General features: G+C 41.6%; 2 protein-coding genes across 2 annotated transcripts; one reads left to right on the top strand and one right to left on the bottom strand.

The window, feature by feature from the left end:
- The first annotated feature begins 1181 nt into the window (after nucleotides 1-1181).
- crkl (v-crk avian sarcoma virus CT10 oncogene homolog-like) lies at nucleotides 1182-11323 on the top strand. The gene is made up of 3 exons (XM_063889657.1): nucleotides 1182-2416; nucleotides 3223-3697; nucleotides 9007-11323. Exons 1-3 carry the CDS (start codon nucleotides 2106-2108, stop codon nucleotides 9139-9141), a joined length of 921 nt encoding a protein of 306 aa, XP_063745727.1. The 5' UTR covers nucleotides 1182-2105; the 3' UTR covers nucleotides 9142-11323.
- Nucleotides 11324-14473: 3150 nt separating this feature from the next.
- LOC134868941 (T-box-containing protein TBX6L-like) lies at nucleotides 14474-17403 on the bottom strand. Its single transcript, XM_063890347.1, has 8 exons — nucleotides 17276-17403; nucleotides 17042-17144; nucleotides 16238-16402; nucleotides 16006-16152; nucleotides 15839-15915; nucleotides 15573-15646; nucleotides 15280-15463; nucleotides 14474-15166 (listed from the first exon to the last, which is right to left on the bottom strand). The coding sequence occupies exons 1-8, from the start codon at nucleotides 17401-17403 to the stop codon at nucleotides 14971-14973; spliced, it is 1074 nt and encodes a 357-aa protein (XP_063746417.1). The 3' UTR covers nucleotides 14474-14970.
- Nucleotides 17404-19779: the final 2376 nt, after the last annotated feature.

Below are 19779 nucleotides of genomic sequence, written 5' to 3'. Positions count from 1 at the left end.
TTATATATTTTACTTTCATAGATGAGCAGAAGTTGTCCAGCCACATTGGGCCGCTTGTCATGCTCTATCAATGTTTCTAACGCATTCTTTGTTTTGTATTAGCCTTCTTCAGAGGCACTACCCACCCCATTTAAATTCCCTCTCTCCCTTTCAGCATATTGTGTTTTGGCCCGGGGAGCTCCAAATCGATGTGTCACAGTTCTGTGCCAGTTTATACTTAGTATGAGATTGAGTGGAGGGGAAGTAGGAAACAACAGGAAATTAGAATAGGGAAATATGTCAAATGTTTTAACTGGTTGCATGAAATAGCATTTGACTGAGCAAACATACTGTACCGCAAACATATGAATTACTCATGAGGCCACAGTCAGCTACAGAAGTATAGTTTATATAATATATGCTGCAAAGAAATGCACCCTAAATATAGATTAAAATGAGTACATGTGTTTATAGGACAGCCTGTGTCCTCAGGGAACCTGTCTGAGAAGATTGAGTTGTCAGATTGGATGTGAAACTGACATCAGTTATAAGAATTAAATCTGCATGTATCATTTAAGGGGATCTTTGAAGTATGATCACATCAAATGACCTTTATTTTGAATTGATCACATACAGTTGTTTTCCAATTTTCTCATTTTACATTACTTCAAACACCTACATAGCACACTAAAATGCTCCATATTTGCACTTGACTGTTATTTCAACACAATAATAATAACAACATTATTGTGTTATGGTGGAAGAAGTTTTAGAATGTCGTTATACAAGTTAACAACATAAGTCAATAAGTTGACTTAGTGAAATTGCTACTGTTGTTTTAACATTAAAGAAATGTTAGAATTGTGTTGTTTCTTATACAAGTAAACAACATTTGTGGAATGTGTTAGTACCTTTATGAACGGCACTTAATACAAGGGTCTTCCTGCTTTACAAAACAAGCCTATGGTGTATTTTGTAATTTACTACTGGTTGTTTGCCTACCTTTATTAACATTACTGCTTTATCGTCTGTCATACAAAATGTTCTGTAGCTGTCATGGGAATGTGATTGACACTTCACTCTGGGGGTGGTGTCGGGGGGGCAGTCTGTTGTCTCGTCACCCGTCCACCCCCTTTCCTCCTCCCACCCACCACCCCCTCCAGGCGTCAGTGACGTGCAGACAGAAAGCGGGACCTGCCCTCCCGTCGCCATTTTTCGGTCTCGTACTCGCACTTCTGGTGGCTCGGGTGAGGGGGGGGACGAGCAGAAATAAGGGAAAGTAAAATATTGTAGAATCCTTACGACGTTATCCCTCGTGAGCAGTCCGGAACTCACGCGAGAGCACCAGCCTACCGCGCGGCCACCTGAGATGCACGCGCAGGAGACAAGCCGCTGCTGTGAAATTATTTTTTGTGTGGAGACGTGTTGCGGGCCGCCATTTTTTTGCTGTGCAGCCTCAAAAGTCTGCTCCGACTCGAGAAAGGGGATTCAAAAACGCATTTCCAGGACGTGTGCCTTACCATAAGATAAACAAGATACAAAGTAATTATTTCGTTTCCGACTTGCGGCTACTGGCGACATTTGGCCGACATGAGGATTTATCTGATGAACAACTGAGGCCACCTTTTCCGTTCTCATAACTGACACTGACTGGAGATACGTTATTAGAAGAGAAGCCTGGTGTTTTCTCGGAAGGCGGAACGAAAAAGGGAAGCTTCATTTATCATTTGTTGCTGCTTCGCTCTCCGTCGATGTTTGTCTGTCGTAAGTTTTTCTGTTTCTCTATTTTGGCCGCTCAAACAATCACTCAGCCATTGACTGCTGAACACAGGAACCACATTATGTTTCAAAGTTGGATCAAGCCAGTTGCAGCCTCTCTCTGAAAACGTCAGGTTGTTTTCTCTTTATTTCTTTTTTAAAACCAGAGGTCCCTGGAGCCTGCAGCGTTTGTGCAGAGAGCACTCGACAAAACCTCACAGGGCGACGTATGCCCTGCCCTGCATCTTCCAAATCCTCCAAATTGCTGTGATTGGCCAATTCCAACCACACGTTTTAACTTATTGTCTAACCTATATGGTTATCGTTTTTTTTTTTGTAGTCTTGTTACTAACTTATTTTGAACAGAAATGTCAACTGCTCGGTTTGATTCATCTGATCGGTCCGCCTGGTATTTTGGACCCGTGTCACGACAAGAGGCACAGAATAGGTTACAAGGACAGAGACATGGGATGTTTCTGGTTCGAGACTCGTCGACCTGTCCCGGCGACTACGTGCTGTCAGTGTCTGAGAACTCCAAAGTGTCTCACTATATCATCAACTCTTTGCCCAGCAAGAGGTTTAAGATAGGCGACCAAGAATTTGAGCACCTCCCTGCTCTGCTGGAGTTCTACAAAATCCACTACCTGGATACGACCACGCTGATAGAGCCAGCCCCCAGGTATGAACCCCGCCCCCCCCCCCCCCACACACACACACACACACACACACACACACGCACTAAAACCATGATATTAAGATGTACACCATGATGAAGAAAAACATAGCACCTGGGCCTCATAGTTTACCACCATTGGCTGGATAATCTGGTTTAAGTAGGTTGGCTATTTTTATCAAAACTAACCCAGTTCCAGGATTACCTCCGTGCCCCGCTGAAATGCCATGGGGCATTCAGTTTGACACATTCGAAGAGTGGAGACATTAACTGTACCACACATGCAGTTTGTTATTTATGTGGGGTTTGTTAACATATGATGTGGTTGGGAATTTTTTTAACAGTCACTAGCCAAAATCAATCAATCAACAACTGTATTAATTAAAGATGTTGGTACAGTTTGGGGTTTGCATGTTTATATACCCGATTAGCAATGTTTGCTTACACGCAGCCATCAAATTTAGATTTAGCCACCTTAGCCCTGTTTTATATCATTCTGTATGTGGCATTTATTTATATTTATTGGAATGGCCATGGATATTTCATGTATGCTTTGTTGCTATTTAATGTAAACACTACATTAGTAAACATTTATACACAGGTTGTCCTTCAGGGCGTATGTAAATCATTTTTTGCCCTTTGACAGAACTAAAGCTTTCATTAAACGCCATTCATTCAACAGAAACATCTGTAATGTTTGGGGGAAGTCCTTTGTTACTTTCATTAGTCCATTTCGTATTCAGTTGTCAATGACCTTCTTGTAATGGTAACCCCGTTATGACTCCTTCCTTTGCTTATTGTAATCTCTGAAGGTACCCAAGCACAGTGAGTGGTCCCATCCAGCCCATGGGTGGCCCAGATGAGAACCTGGAGTATGTGCGGACTCTTTACGACTTCACTGGCAGCGATGCAGAGGACCTTCCCTTCAAAAAAGGGGAGATCCTTATCATCCTGGAGAAGCCAGAGGAGCAGTGGTGGAGCGCAAAGAGTAAAGATGGGCGTGTGGGGATGATCCCCGTCCCCTATGTGGAGAAATTGGTACGACCTTCACCTCATCCTGGCCAGCCTTCCCATGGATCTCGCAACTCCAACAGCTACGGGATCCCTGAGCCCTCCCACGCCCTCGTCCATGCCTACGCCCAGCCCCAGACACCAACACCACTACCACCTGGCACACCCGGAGCAGTTATCAGCCCTCTACCCTCCATGCAGAACGGCCCCGTCATGGCAAAGGCAATTCAGAAACGAGTGCCATGCGCCTACGACAAAACAGCTCTGGCTTTAGAGGTAGGTCGAGTGGTTTAAAAATGTGCCTTTTTTTTTTGATTGAGAGGAATTATTGTGGTCAACTAAACTAATCTTTATAAATTATCCAAAATATGGAGGAAATATATGGGGAAACGCCCTCGAACTAACCTACTTTTGGCACATATTACTTAATCATTACCAAACAATACAATCAGTATCTCTGACGTAGGTTTCAGCAGTTCCTTTTGGTTTGTTAAACTCTACGTCAAGTTATAGGAGGCTTCTAATCGTGTCTTGATGCTGTTTTTGGTGAAATGTTTAGAGCCTGTTTCACTCAGCTTCAGCAAGGACCAAGTTTTCTAATAACAAGAGAAAATAAGGGGGCTTTTTACCCTCTGTGAGTTTTTTATTTTTGGAAATGTTAAAATAGAGCCAGTCGCCAAAAGGAAGACATTTAAAAATGTTATATATTTAAAGAACAAAGGGAAGGGCGATGTTTTTTTCACACCTAAAGCATGTCATGTAGCACTGCATCATCTCTGGTAAGGTTTAGCAGCATGCTGCATTGAAACGAGCTAACAAGAATAGTTCAAAACAAGGCAAGGCCGCTACAGCGATGACGATGTGTGAAAGAGACTTAAGATGACTTGCAGCTCTTCTGCAAATCTGAAATATTTGAGACTCCTCTGAACAGCAGCCAGGTGTTAGGTGCTGCTCTGGCATCATGCTGAATCATGAGTCAGTAGTTGTTGTTTGATACTGGTGTGTAGCATTCATTGAAACTAAATGAATGTCTGCCACATTTAATCAGAATCAGAATACCTTTATTCATCCCACAGAGGGGAAATTTTCATTATCTGATGCTAGGTGTTGGAGATCTCTGTCTAGGAGGTTTTTATCTTGAATCTACTCATTTAATGCAAAGTACATCCAGACAGCTTTTAAATGAAGGGTGTGTGGGGACTGCTGACTACAGTTTTGTGTCCTAATTCATACTTATATGGGTGATTTGAGCACCAATTCTTCCTGTTATCTGTGGCTACATGTTCCTGCTAGCCAGCTAGTTGCTGAATGGGCAGCAGCTCTGTAGTGCTGCACAGCTCGATAGCATTTCTCAGCAGTGCACTCTGGCTAATACAGATCTGCTCTGGCTGTGGTAACATGTTGCAGCATGTAAAGTGTAATGTGCACTTCACGTATACACTGGGGCTCCAGCATGCTCCACTCTGAAAGCAGTCTGAGCTGCAGCCATGTCCTCAGGGGAGAGATGAGACTGAAAGGTATCTTGGCCTGTCTCTGCTGCCTCACTGACATCACAGTGTGGCGGGGGAAGCAGGAAGTGATCTAGGCTGTGAACTCAGGCTGTCCCTGTGACTCTGAAATGAAGTGTACTTGGAGCTTGAGCAAATGCTGTTCATGCTTAAGGTTAGAATGCTCCTCTCTACTCTCTCCCCCGTGTTCCTTTTACAATAGACATTAACATCACCTCAGGAAGCCTTGTTCAGCCTGACTCTGTGACGCAAGCTGTGCAGGTCAACCCGACATGTCGGCTGGCCTGGGTCCTGTGCGCATCACTACCAATCCTTTCACCAATCTCCACAGCAGAGTAGAAATCGAAAGTTCCATTAAACTAAAAGTTAATTTAGTCCACAGATAGAGACTTAAAGACGGCAACAGATAAAGAGTGCACACAAATGGACAAACACATCGAGCATTTGAGAACTGAAACTGAAACATGTTCCTGTGTGCAACTTTTGCTACTCTGGGTCCGTCCTATGATGTAGCTGTAATGTGTGCAGAGTTAAAGTGGAAGACTGGTTTCTGTAAAGACCATCCCGTGACTGCATTGTCTTAATCTACAAATCTGTCTCCAGCATGTTTTATGCATGTTCAGTAGACTCTTGTGGAAGTGTGTGAATTAGAGTGAAAGAAGTGGGGTTTGTACGCACATATGTCCTACTCCAGAGCACACGTGATTCAAATAAAATGTTCTAAATACTGTTTTAATTTTACAATCAATCCGCAACTATTCATGTTGACCCTATTGTCATCCCGACGGTCCTGTGTTCTACAAAGTTAGCCATATATATTGCCCTCATCTGTGTTTTTAGTGGATTTAAGATATGTGGTACTTCATTATTAATATTCATAGTAGCCCAGTTTCCAGCTGCCCACTGTTCTCCTTTTTAAAGCAGTCAAACCTGTCTCTGACGTGAGGATAAAGCAGAGTGGTGATTAGGATTCCACATCACGGATAACAGCTGCCGTGAGATCAAATATTCAAAATTCCTCTTTCTATCAACATTTCGCATCACAACAGCCCAAATGTGCTACTGTTGTGTAAACTGTATCGGAATTTCCATAATTTCCTAATCATTTGAATAATGAAAGTTTGCACACATTGGTGTCACTGCAACAGTTTCACATTGGCACTGCTCCCCCTAAAGGGAAAGATACACTGTGGAGGAGATTAAGAAGGATTGCATTTTGAATCTCAGGATCTTTCTTGGAAGATAGAACTTTTTTGTAATATATTTACTCACAGTTTTGTTTCTATGGACTATGGTGTCTGTCTGCTTTTGTTGGTGACATATCAGTGAACCCAGGGTTTTGTTTAAACTTGGTAATAGGGGCGCTGCGCCTTCTGAATTTCCACGTGCGCCCTCATACCAAAATGCCGATTTCCCCTGTAAAATGATAAAGTGATGCCAGAAAACAATATTTCTGTTCGTCAACAACGGTATAATGACTCCAAAATCTGAAAATCCTGTCAAATAGGGCGTCAGACGGCACAGACAGCTTTGTTTTTACGGAGCTCCGAATAAAAAGGGGGTCGAGGTCTGCCGGTGGCAGGCAGAGGGCTTACACTGAAACTCTGATTTCTGAATTAGATTCTTTTACCGTCCTTTTTTCTGTACAGGAAGTAAAGAAACCGTAACTCTGTATTTATTTGATGTTTGAGATGCAATACATGACTCAGCAGCTTCAAGACATGAAGAAATTATTATTTTCTGCTTCGCTCTAATGCATTGTTTTCTTGTAAAGTGGGCGGGGCTGTAATCTTGTCAGGAAGTGACGTTTCCGCCCTCATACTATATTTTTCTAGATCAACTGTGATAGTTTATTGACTGCAGGTGTCACTGTGTTTTAGTACTGGGCCAGTGGTTGTGTCTATATACACATGTTAAGGCTGCAGGTCTGTGTTCTATCCAACAGGACTAAAGCTAGCTGTAACACTTTAGCTGAGATAAAGCGATCCTGCAGATGATTTGATTTAGATAAATGAAATGCTTTTGTTCTTCGCTCCCTACAATTAAGGAATACAGATGTTATTGTCATTACATGTTTGTATAATGTCCCTGAAAATGATAATAGACTTCCCGAGAGGCTCTCCCTGCTGTGCAGATGTATTTGCTGCTTCTTGTGCAAAACTTGCTCCAAAACATTTTCGTGCAAAACAGCAGGCCACAACAGATGGGTCTCACATAGATTAAACCCAAAAATACCACCATTTTCGTAACTCTTGGAGGATTAGGGATTATATAGTGTTGTATGAAATGAAATAGAGAAAACAAAGCCCCTATATTGCAGTTACTAGAAAGGAACTGCAGTCAGCCTTTTGGTCATTTTGATTTACTGCCCTTAAACTAGCATTGGGCCGAAAACACATACCGTACCTCGTCTCATCATGTCTCTATCTGTCTCCGCTCAGAATAGGTCATGGCTTACAGAAAAAAAGCTTTTGGGTTTGTGCTGCCGCTGTTTCAAGGCCCCTGGGCTTTAAGAGGCAGCAGCTATGAGTCATTATTTATTTACTTCACAGACGCGCAGTCCCCAACAAATGAAATCAGGTTATGTTCGCATTATTGAAGGGGTTTCATTTTAAAGTCTGCTTCCATACTACACGCTTAAGAGTTGCATATTATTTGAAGTGATTATATTTGCTATTTTCATGATCACAGTAAATGTAATGTTGTATTTCTAATTACACAACTAAGCGCCAGGTTAAGCAATACCATTTTTATTTAAACTCTTCTGAATGAAAATTAGATATAAATCAACAGTTACGCTTTCCTTTTTAAAAATGCAAATAGAGCCAAACTCCTTTTTATTATTCATTGAATGGAAGTGACAGCTTTCCTGCTTCCTTGCAGCATTTCTTTTGAACAGTCAGAATGAAGATTTTTTTTTTCTTTCCACAGAAGCTCCATATGACTAAGTGGCATTCTTGTAATTTCAGGATGACGTAACGGATTATTGTAACAGATAATGTCTGGGACTAGATGTCCTTGAAGCGTCGTTCTGAAGTGAAAGCCACATATAGCCTCACATCCACGTTTCAATCATGGTTTTGTTGATTCCCCCCCCCCCCTTTCTAATCCAGACAAAGAACATATGGCTTTAACAGATTGGGGTTGCATTCAATGTCACAACCTCATCCGAGCCACAGCGCTCTGCTCTTCCACAGTTTAATGACAAAAGGCTTTTATTTTGAAGGTGGGATATTAATAAATCACTTGCTGCTTTTTAAGCTCACATGTGCAGACGGTGCAGTCTGATGAAGGCTTTAGGATAAGCTTTGGTCACATGTTGAATGCTTTTTCATTTCCTTGGACTATAAACCCAGCTCTTTCTTTCTTGTATTTTTATCTGAGTGCATCTGGACAGGCTGCAGCCGTTACTCACCAGCTGACGGCTCACATCGAACCGTTGACTTGTCATTTTGTCTGCATCTGCACTCTGAAACTGCCTGAGACACATCAAGTAACTTAATTGAAGTGAAGCAGCATCTGTAAACTTTATAATACGAAATCATTTAGTGAGTTTAGAAATCATTTAGTGAGTTTAGAAATCATTTAGTGAGTTTAGAAATCATTTAGTAAGTTTTAACGGTTTACGTTTTTTTTACTGCAGGGTTTTGTGCCCTCATACTAACATTTTCACCCACAGGTTGTCTCCTTACATTTCAAAGTAATGCCTGAAAATCATATTTATTTTGTCATAAACTGTATAATTACTCCAAAAATATGAAAGTTGTGTCAAATAGAAAGTCGGACGGCAGAGACAACTTTGTTCTTACGGAGCTCCGACGCCGCTTTGTTGTTTACGTCCGTGATCTTAAATACGGGCGTCATGTTTTTGCGATCATTTCTATATCTTATACATTATTGGTTAATGTGGCCCTGAAATATTGCAGTTCCGATATTTAAAGTAGTGGTATGCAAACAAACGTTAAATGTATTTTCTTTGTATGGTAACAAACAGTTCCAGGTCATTTTCCATTCCAGATTGACTTCACAGAAACCCTGCTTTTCCTTTAACCCTGCTACTTGTCTTTCTGCCCTCAGGTTGGCGACATCGTCAAGGTAACACGGATGAACATCAGCGGCCAATGGGAGGGAGAGGTGAACGGACGAAGGGGTCTCTTCCCATTCACCCATGTGAAAATCATAGACCCCCAGAACCCGGACGAGAGTGACTGACCCTAGAGTCCCCCCCCCCACCCCGTACCTGAACCTACTGGCCGTCTCCACCTCCTTGTTCCCGCCGGTGTCGCCACGGTTACATGCTTGCCTGCTTGGGGCTGTACCATGATAGCGACCCCCACCGTTGTTGCCAACCGTTGCAAGGCTTTCTGACTGTTTACAGCTTTGGACATTGGATCCAAACTTTAAAAAAAAGAAAAACCCTGACCCCACTCATCCCGTCTCATTTCCCCGGGACTCGGTTCCAGGGCTGGCCGATGTGTGTTTGCATTAGGGTCCTTTTCATTTCCAGATCACTGGGCATCAGTGTGAGTGTGTGTGCGTATGTATTAAGTGTGTGCGTGTTCACAGTAGATATTTACCACATTACATTACAACATGTCTTTTTTTTAAATTAGTTTTATCTTTCTGAGTATGTGTTTGAAGTCTTGGGGAAAGTGTTGGTGTTTGTTTTGTCGATGTTTCGTGCGAAGTAGGGAACAGCAACATCCCTACGGACTTGGGAGAGCACTGAGGCGACGAGGAGCCAACCAGCCAGTCAAATGTTATTTCTCCAAACAATCAAGTCACTGTTGTACCTTAACCATCACATACACACACACACACACACACACACACACACACACACACACACACACACACACACACAGGTATTGGCTGTGAGGTGTTCAGGTCCACAGGTTTTTTTAGATATGTACGTAATGTGTGGAAGCAGGAGAGATGGGTTTCTGTAGGATCTAGGTTGCACTGTGACTTTTGAGCTCCCATGATCCCACCCCCTCTTGCTTACCTAACACTTATTTATCTTTGTTTAAAATGCATAAATCGACCCTGTGTCATTTCATCTTTCTCCTATTTGTGCCACATGATCAACTCATGTTTTTTTTTTTTTTTATGTGACTTGGAGATGTATGGTAGAGGGGTAACTCTGCATGTCCACTCGGTCCCTCTCTTGACTGCCCTTCACATTATTTGGAACTAAAAATACTTGCTTAGAGATTTAGCAGGTTTCAGTGCCATCAGCACCAAGCACTAGAAGATATATTTCCCCTTCCTGCATAGGAGGGTCCAGCTTTGAACTAAAGTCAAGTAGCAACAGCCTTCTCGCTAGCACTTCCCACAAGCATATAAAAGGCTAGCTTAAAATAAATGCAGCATCGGCACAAAGACTGGCTGCGTTCTACTGAGGTGAGGTCAAAGGTCAGGCAAGGAGGACATCTTTCAGCAAGCCAATGAGATCCCATTAATGCCTTTTTTTTCCAAGAGCAAGATAAGTGCATCTTCAATCCCACTCTCTACCCTTTTGTGTTTTTAATGCAATGTTTCTCCCGTCAATTTAGTTGTTTTTTATTCGCTTTATTCCTTAGATATTCGGTCCGAGCACAACTTTGTCTCATTATGCAAATATACTCCCATCAGTGGAGTGGAAAGTACGTTTGTTCCGACTGTTCTGCAACCAGTTTGACCAGTAGGAGCGAAGAATCAAACAGTCGTTTATTCATTTCTGCTGTAAAGAATGAACCATTTCACCCCCCCACTCCGCATAGTGCTTTCCATTTAAATCAACACTCCGCTGTTCACTCAGAGTACTATTGCGCAGCTCTTAGTTGTTCCCCAACTTTGATTTTGTCAGTTTATAGTCGACTATTAAATCATTTTTTTTAGTCAAAAAGAGTGGTGTTGATAAACGAAAGTGCGGACGGCGAGATTTACAAAAGGGAAAATGCCTGCTGGTTGCCTCTGTGCATGACCTCTTGGCCGGGGAGGTGGTCCGACCTGGCCAAATGCTGCTTAATGTCATATTATGTCCTTATTAAACAAAGGTTTCTCTTATTTCAATCCCTCCTGGTCAGTGCAAACAAACCAGCGTGGGTTATTTTTTCCTCATCCAAATTAATGAAATCTACTAATCGAGCAATACACCCTGATCCTTTCCTTTTTTTTCGAGGTGGACTTGCTTTTTCGTGCTTCTGAGTTGTTTTGTAATGGCATTAACAGTATTACTGTGCTCTCTTCTCATATTCTAGGAAAGCCTGTCTTTTACTTAAGGATTGAAAATTGTGCCTTTTTATTTTCTTAAACCATTTACATGTGTTAATATTTCCCATGGTTAACACCTGTGCTGGTATTGACCCTTTATGTACAGAACAAGTAAATAAAATTTACGTCTACTTCTTTACCTTTTTCTCGTCTGAAATCTGTCCTCTGCGTTGTGTTCGAAGCAGATGGGTGGTGGGGGGGGGGGCTTCACAGGTTGTGTATCTGGAGCACAGGACAGTTGCTCTCGCTCTAATTTCTGACAGTTCCAGTTTTGGTTCTGCCTTCGCCCAGGAGGAAGGAGGCAATTAATGAATTTTAATGAAGTGCTAATAAAAGAAAGTCAGCTGACCTAGAGATGGGTGATGGGAAAACTTTTCAAGGGCAATGTTACAGTGTCTTTTGTTCAACTTTTTCCCATCAAGGTACAAAAATCACACTCTTTAAGACACCAGGAGCTAAAAATAAGTAATAGTATATGCCTTTAGTCCTGGTTGGCTCGGTTAGGTTAAGGACATGATCAAGGTTTGGGTTAAAATAGACCCTTACTGACAATAAGCCCCAGATGCTAAGTGATGTAGCAGGAAGCTACCTCCCCATCATATCTTTATTGGCTTTTTGATATTATGGGATTGTAACACAAACGGTGAAAAATGTAGTTGAGTCTGGGAAGTCACAGCAACATTTAAAACCACAGCTATTTGGTTGAAAAGAAAATTTGACAAAATATCAAACAACTTGAAACCCAATAGTGTAGCAGAGCTGTTACATACAGTAACTCCTATCCAACATACAGTTCACCTGTAGCCAATCAGAACAGCCAACATCCTCTGCAGCAGTGAGATGTTTTAGGTTCTTTCATTTCAGTATGGTTTCGTAATTGTGTCCTTTACAGCTATTTCCTGATTAGAGAAAGGATTAACTGTATTCAGTTCACTCTTTACCCCATGAAGCCGTGTGTGTGTGTGTGTGTGTGTGTGTGTGTGTGTGTGTGTGTGTGTGTGTGTGTGTGTGTGTGTGTGTGTGTGTGTGTGTGTGTGTGTGTGTGTGTGTGTGTGTGTGTGTGTGTGTGTGTGTGTGTGTGTGTGTGTGTGTGTGTGTGTGTGTGTGTGTGCGTGCGTGCGTGCGTGCGTGTGCGTGCGTGCGCCGGGTTAAATTGTCATTAAAGCCAATCGATGTATTGCCTCAGACTGTGATAGGCAGTGGCTGCAGTGAGAATGAACACAATGAATCAAACTTAGCTGAGTCTGACCTCTCCTCTGGGCATTGTGTGTGTGTGTGTGTGTGTGTGTGTGAGTGTGCGTGCGTGCGTGCGTGCGTGCGTGTGTGTTAATGGATGTGCAGCACAGTCGATGACAGCCTTCCTACAGTCCATTACCGACACCGCCCTCAAACTAATTGATAGTGGCTGCCATGCTGTTGGGAGGTGGGTACAAATAGAGGCTTTGCTGTCTAATGATATTCATAAGTTTACATACTTAACTCCATTTTCTCAAGGTGACCATGCTGAGTGATTCCCCAAAATTATAAAAGGACACAGACACCAGATACTTTGACTTGTATTCAAAGTTCTATTCTACTGTATGTCTTTTTTCTGATATTTTCAACACACCATGAATGTTGTTTATTGGCTACATTTTCACAAAGTATAGTGTCACCCCGTAAAAACCACATTTCATCTTAGATAAGGTTCCCCCCTTGTGTCCGGAACACATTTCTTAGAAAAGGGTCCACCCCTTATCTCCAGAAATAATTATTTTGATAAGCGTCCCCCCTTGGAAAAATGTAACTTTGTTGACATATAACATAAACTCTTTTGATTAGGATCCTCCCTTATATTAAAAAAAGACTTTGTTAATAGGGGGTCCCCCTTATAACATTTTAAATCATTTTAAACATTTTAACAGATATTATATTATTTTGAACTAAATTGATAAACATTCCCCAGTTTTTTTTTTCAAATGTTCATTATTACAATGACTTTACTTTTTCCATTATATTTTCAATATACAACAATATGACCTTTTATCATAAAGTTCAACAGACCATACTATGACTTTATTCCATGATATTTTGTACATCAATCTGGGATGGCCTAAGATTCCTCAGAAAACCCTGGAGGTTAAATGTATCCTCTTTTATCTGGATTTTCTATCTTCTTCAGAAATGCTGTGACTGAAGCCATATCTGCTTCAGGTTTTGTACCATCCACAATTGTGACTGTTTGTACGTAGTTTTTTCAGTGATGTTAAAACGAGTATCACACAAAGACATGTGACACATGCTCTAGAAAATGATCTTGGTCTGCTCCCTGAAGCTGTATAAATGTCCCAGATATATGGCTCCTTTCTCTCTCTCTCTCTTTAAACATTTACTGCACAGACGTTCCGGCCTTCTGCTGGGGAAACTACGCCAGACTAAGATAGTAATTTCACGCTATCTCTCTGTCATGGCTTTATCAGGTCTGACACGCTGCTCTCGGGCAGTCTATCAGTGCTCCATGTTCGTTTGCTCTTACTCCCAGCGAAACAAATAAATATGTTCTTGTTGTTTACCTCTTGTGATCAAAATACTCAAATAAGAGTTATTCTTACTCTGTGCTCTGGGGACGATCAATTAAACGACACAAGATGGATGAAAGCATTTCAGGTACATTTTTGGATGCATTGACTTGACAATTTGTACAGACATGCTTGGTCTCCAGAGGAGGAACCCTAATAACTGTGTTGATCCCCTGGCTTGTGTTTGAATGAATTGCAATTTAATTTGGCAAAAACCAAGGATTTTCACAGCACTGGAAGTTGCACAGACTTAGTAGGTTTGATGACATTCTAAATTCAATAGTTTTTCTTTATATTTGTCATCTAACTGCTAATGTTCAGCTGTACCATGTGCTCATGATAGTTAGCTAACGTTAGCATTGTTACACACTGAACATCAGCATATTACTCTCTTCATTGTGAGCATGTTAGCAGTCTGAAACATTTTGCCAAAGCAGCACTGGGCCTCAATACTAACTTGCAGTGCTGTTAATGCAGATGTTTAATTGCTATGGGCCTATACAGTATCATTAGCAATAGATTTGAAGACACAACGCTGTGTGTCTTTAATTAAAATCACACAAGTTTATTCTCTGATGTTCATCTGGATGTATTGCGATAAAACACTAATATACAACGTTGTAATGTACATTTTAATTCTGGCACAATATAACTTCTCTGACTCTAAAGATACATTTTTTACAGTGTGTTGTTGAACAGCAGTTAAAGTGGATATGCATTATATTCTGGTCCTTTTAATATGATTCCTGCTATCAGCTGTAGACAAACAAGAAATCAATTTAAGAGAAGCCCTTCCGAGGAGTTTCCAAACATGTTTTCTACATATGGGTATCCTTTCATCAGACCTGCAGATTAAATTTCACACTTATTTCCCAGCTGACCACACACAGACCATACTGTATGTATATATTGCATTTCCAAGTCTTTTTTTCCCACTTGCACGTTGAGACTGAACTAGCGTGTGATCAGGAATATAAATCAGAGTAAATAAGTCTTCACTTAAATATGATTGTTGTCTAATTAGCAGACAAAAGTTAGAGTGAAACTCACAAAAAATACAAGCTTTTGGAAATACACTACATTTTTTACACAATTTTACAATCACAAACTGGAGAGTGACATTTCAGTGAGTTGCAGGTCCACCTGTGACACAGTGACAATACTCCTGCAAGGCCGTAGTGGTTTCATCCCCGTTAATATTGTCACCACATTGAAAATGGTGAAACGGTCAACGACAAGAGTAGGAGAAGAGTGGGTACTGGCTCCAATCCCCAGCCTGGCTGTAGTGCTGAGGATGGTGGTAGTAGCCGTGTTGTTGGGAGTTGTGTTCAGCTGTGGAGAGTTGATGGTGTGGAGGGTGAAGGAGAGAGTGGGCTGCATCTACCTCATTAGAATGCAGCGGATACCTGGCGTACTCTAGAGATCTACTGGGATGAAAGAGTGACAGAGGTTACATTTCATGGATCACCAGTTTGTATTTTATTGTTCTTTTGCTGTCCATTGGATTTTATCTCATCTTGGGAATCCTAAATCGTACCTGTAGGGCTGGTATGGCATGGAAGCAGGCACCATCTGTTCTTCACAACAGTAGTCGTACTCCTGCAGGTCCAGGGGCTCTGTGTGTAGACTCTCCTGCTCCAATGAACAGGCTGAAAGGTTCAAGGGCTGCTCATCCTTCCCCACCTTCACTGACTGAGAGGTGGAGGGCATCCTCTGCAGGCCTGCGAGGGAAATACAATGTTCAATAGGACGGTCACGTTGATTTAAAGGAATACTTTGCATTCCTAGGAATTTCATCTGTTGTTGTTAGAAACACTCAGAAAGGCTTACCTGGAGGACTGTTGCAACGAACCTCACTCTCCAGTCGGGCTCTTTTATCAGGAGAGCCTCTGTTTGAACGACATCTAAAGAAAAAGTTGAATATTTAAATCATTATTAACACACTTCTCTGCCCATTCTGATCAAAATGTGTCCGACTAAAACTATGTGTTCAAATGCAATAAAAAAACATTTATTTTAATCAAAATCTATATGTATATAATGTAAGACAAAAACAAGAGTACGTTATTTATTTTTAATGGTTTATTTATTCTTACCTTTTGCCATGGGAATGAGTGCCTCCCTCCCTAAATCCCTTAGCGAATGGGTTGTGGTCGATCTTCAATTTAGTGATCTTTAAAAGGCCAAAAAAAGATAGTTGTTGGGCACACAGTTCCAATCATCACAGATATTATATTTGTTAAACTGCTGTACTGGGTCATACCTTTGGGTTTTGGTAGGCCGTCACTGCAGTGAAGGTGGTCTCTGGGAAGGAGAAGGTCTGGAAGGGGCCCCAGCGGACGGTGTAAGGACTGTCTGCCTGGGTGACGTGAAACCTGGGGTAGTAGCGATGCATGGAGTGCACGATGATCTGATGGGTAGAAGAGCAGAGTGAGTAAGAAGCACATTCAGTATGTTCAGTTGATAAACATGGCATGTGTGTAAGATAGTCTTACGTGGCCGTGTTGGTCCAAGGTGTTGTTGGTGAGCTTCATCCGGAGAAAAGACAATGGCTGCTTCATCCAGTGACTTGCTGGGGCAGGGGAGTCTGGGTGCATGTATAATCGACACGGGGGCTGGGGCTCCGACTTCCCCGCCACCTCCCACTGATCCTTTTTCCACTACAGACAAATGGGGGATAGATGAAAGGTTAGACATGAAGTCTGACTAATCCAAAGTCTTCATGAAGCATTTTTTTTTTTTACATCAAAGGGCTGGGGCAATGCAAGAGAGCTGGGGGGATTTTTTACAACCAGAACAAAAATAAAGCTGAGGTATTGATATTTATTTGAAAATATATTCCCTTTGTTTGTCAGTTTATACATAAGTTGAAAATAAAATAAACTTCTGTTGTGTCACAATGTACAGGGGTTTTCTGATCATGTATGAGAAATCATAAATAAATCCATTTCAAAAGCACCTTAAAAACAAAGTATCCCAAAGTCTACTACAGTACTTTCCTTTATTTGTACTTCTTTTTTTACAAGTGTGTGCTAAAAGCAATATCTGTGACCAAATGGGCCGCAGCAGTTAGTGGCTCCTCATTCACAGCAGTGAATAGTGAGGGATGCTAATTGATTGGGCCTCCAGCCGTGAATGCACAAACAGGAAGCAATGAAAGGCTTTGAAATGCAGCAGCGAACGGCCCACAGTGGGCAGGCCGCTGTCTGGCTGCTGCGTTTTGCATACTGCAGTCTGCTGCTTTGAATTGCCAAAGGTTGTGCATACAGTACTCAAGTGTGTGTTTCATATGCATGTACCCTGTATTTGAAGCTGTCTGCGGGGACCATATCCATCATGACGACGTAATTTACAAAAGGTTGGAGTCCTGACAGTCTGATGCTGCAGTGTGGAAACATTCTCCTGAAACAAAGAAATAAGAAGACAGTGAATTGATATGTTTCTATAAAAAGGCTCTGAATCTAAATCTTTTTGGTCTATGAGATAAATACTGTATAGCACTACTGGATGGATTCAGTGGGTAGCGTTGTTACCTTCCATGCTTTGTTATTATCATCTCTGTTCCGCTGCTGTGGAAGGACTTCCAGAGATCAGCCTTTTCCAGGGTCATACTGATGCAGCCCTGCTGGTATGACTCAGCTGTTGGAGGGGACTGGGGCATGCTCAGATGCAATTTGGAGTCTTTGGAAAAAATACACATTCTGCAAAATCAGATGTATTCATAGTAATTGTGACTGGTTTATAGCAGTTTTGGGTTTATAGTATTACAAAGGGGGGAAATATATTCTCACAGAGCAGGCAGAACTTGAGACACTTCATCATTACTCAGCATAGTTTTGCACAAATGTTTTAATTTGTATTCAAATGATTAAACATTGTAATGAAGGTATTAGTTTCATTTGGTTAAAAGCTGGAGTAAGCAAATCCAACAACTAATTAAACCGGCATGGTCCAATTCATCTTAAATGTGTTACTATTTACTTAGCTCTACACAGAAAAAACACATTCACATTCCATATGCATGCTAATTGAAGCTTTAAACATTGATTAAGATAAAACTTACCAGAGTGTTGCATGGTTCCTCCTGATATCAAACCCAACAGAAGTCCTGGGACAGCGTGCTGCTTTCAGATGTTCTGACACTTAAGGTAAACACACCCAGGGTCTCTATCCTTGAGAAGTCTGACCCTTGAACTTCATTGGTCACCACAGAAAGGGTGGAGTCTAAAAAGCCATGGGGGGCCGGGGTGAAACATTAATTCTTGCAGGGTTGGACTGGTCAAGAAAGGGCAGGTAAGACAAATAACCTGTTGCCAATAATAAAATCCATATTGCCCTACAATGTGACTGTGACAAAAGTAGCCATGAACACGATATGTTTTAGAGAAAATATTTTTGAAAAGTACAGATATAAAATCATTCAAAGGGGATACAAGCAGATTTTCAGAGTAAAAATCAACAGCAATTGCTTCTATGATTTTGTAAATACCACCCAAAGTCCTGATAAATGACCTCTGACCTGATTGGAAGGATCTAGCCATACACAGTGTATGTCCCAGGCCTGAAATGCATACCATATTCTCTTTATTGAGTCACAGTTTAGGGACAGTGAGCTGAATTTCAAAGTGCCCGGGGGGATGGAGGAGCAGACAAACAAGTCCCTTCCTGGCAGCTCTGGTTGTGTATTGGAAACAAATCGTAAGATTACAGAGGTGATGGGAGCTTCGGTGTGGCCTTGACAATGCTGCTAATCCTATGAGGCCATTTGGCCCTGCCCCTCCACCCCATACTCCTCCAGTAACCTGGGAGGAGAGAGGGCCCTCTGAAGGTGCCAGCAGTTAGCAACCCGTTAACATGAAATACTGATGGGAGGAAGGGAAGGGCAGCAGTGTGGGACTTTAGAGGACTGTATTCAGAGTTTACAGCCCATGAATTAATCCTACATGAATTCCATATGGGGACATTTGTTCTTTATTTAAATTAAAGGAAAGGGCTCCACGATAGTTCCATTTGGTGAAAAGGTTCATACATATTAAACATGGAATCTAAGGGTTTGAATGTAAGGAAGTTTGAACAAGCCAATGTAGAATATATGACACTGACTGAGAGAGGAGGATTTCTGCAACCTCAAAGCTTCTCCAGAAAAATAGGAACAAATACTAGATGAGGGTTAAACGCTGCCAATCTAAAGTTTCTGCAAAAAAGCTACAATTACTTACTTCTAGAAATTAAGAACATATTAAACAAACATGTACAAAAGTTAGCTATAACCCTGATTTAAGTACTTGAGTTTGCCAGGAGCATGCATGAAAAAGGGAGTTTAGATATTGAACCTTAATGACTCATTTTAAGAAAACAGAGCGCTCATAGTTGGAAAGAAATCCAGACAACCTATGACGCTACAAAATAATGCCTCTATGGTGTTTCGGTATATATGGAGAAAGTAGTGGCTGTATGAACTGGACTGCATCAACATGTTATTTACCGGATGACTGCCCTTTAATTTACAACACTCTCTAGAACGAGTGTCTTGATGCCTTTGTGAGGCCTTCCTGCTCTGACTGTGGGCATGTTGAAACGTTTCTCCTACTTAAATCAACTTCAGGCCTGCAGATGGAATTCAGTGTGTTCCTGCCTGCGGCACGTGTCACCTCTGCAGCTCTGCTACAAAGTCAAGTTGGTGTAGAGGAGTATATCACCAACATCTGCTTCTGCTAATAGTTTTTCAGCATGATTTGGCACTGCTGTAATGGGAATGCAAATGAAGTATAGTCAACATTTTTCATTGGATTTCCAGTCATTTGGTTCACTGTTTGCAAACTGCAGATCACAAGTTATTAGATATATGTTGGAAGTTTAATTTCCCCTGCGTGGCATTTGTTCTGTGCCTGGTTTCAGCGATGCATCAGTTCTGCTGCAGTAAAAATAACTCACGGCACAGGAAATGGTGGTGGTTTCGACAGTTTCGCAAAAGTTTATGTAGGTTGCAGCTCGGAGATGCAGTGCATGGCCTCGGTGGCGGCAGTTCAGAGACATG

Source organism: Eleginops maclovinus, chromosome 8 (assembly GCF_036324505.1).
Source record: "Eleginops maclovinus isolate JMC-PN-2008 ecotype Puerto Natales chromosome 8, JC_Emac_rtc_rv5, whole genome shotgun sequence".
Lineage (NCBI taxonomy): Eukaryota > Metazoa > Chordata > Actinopteri > Perciformes > Eleginopidae > Eleginops > Eleginops maclovinus.
Note: the sequence above shows the minus strand (reverse complement) of the source record. Positions and strands in the feature narration are given on the sequence as shown.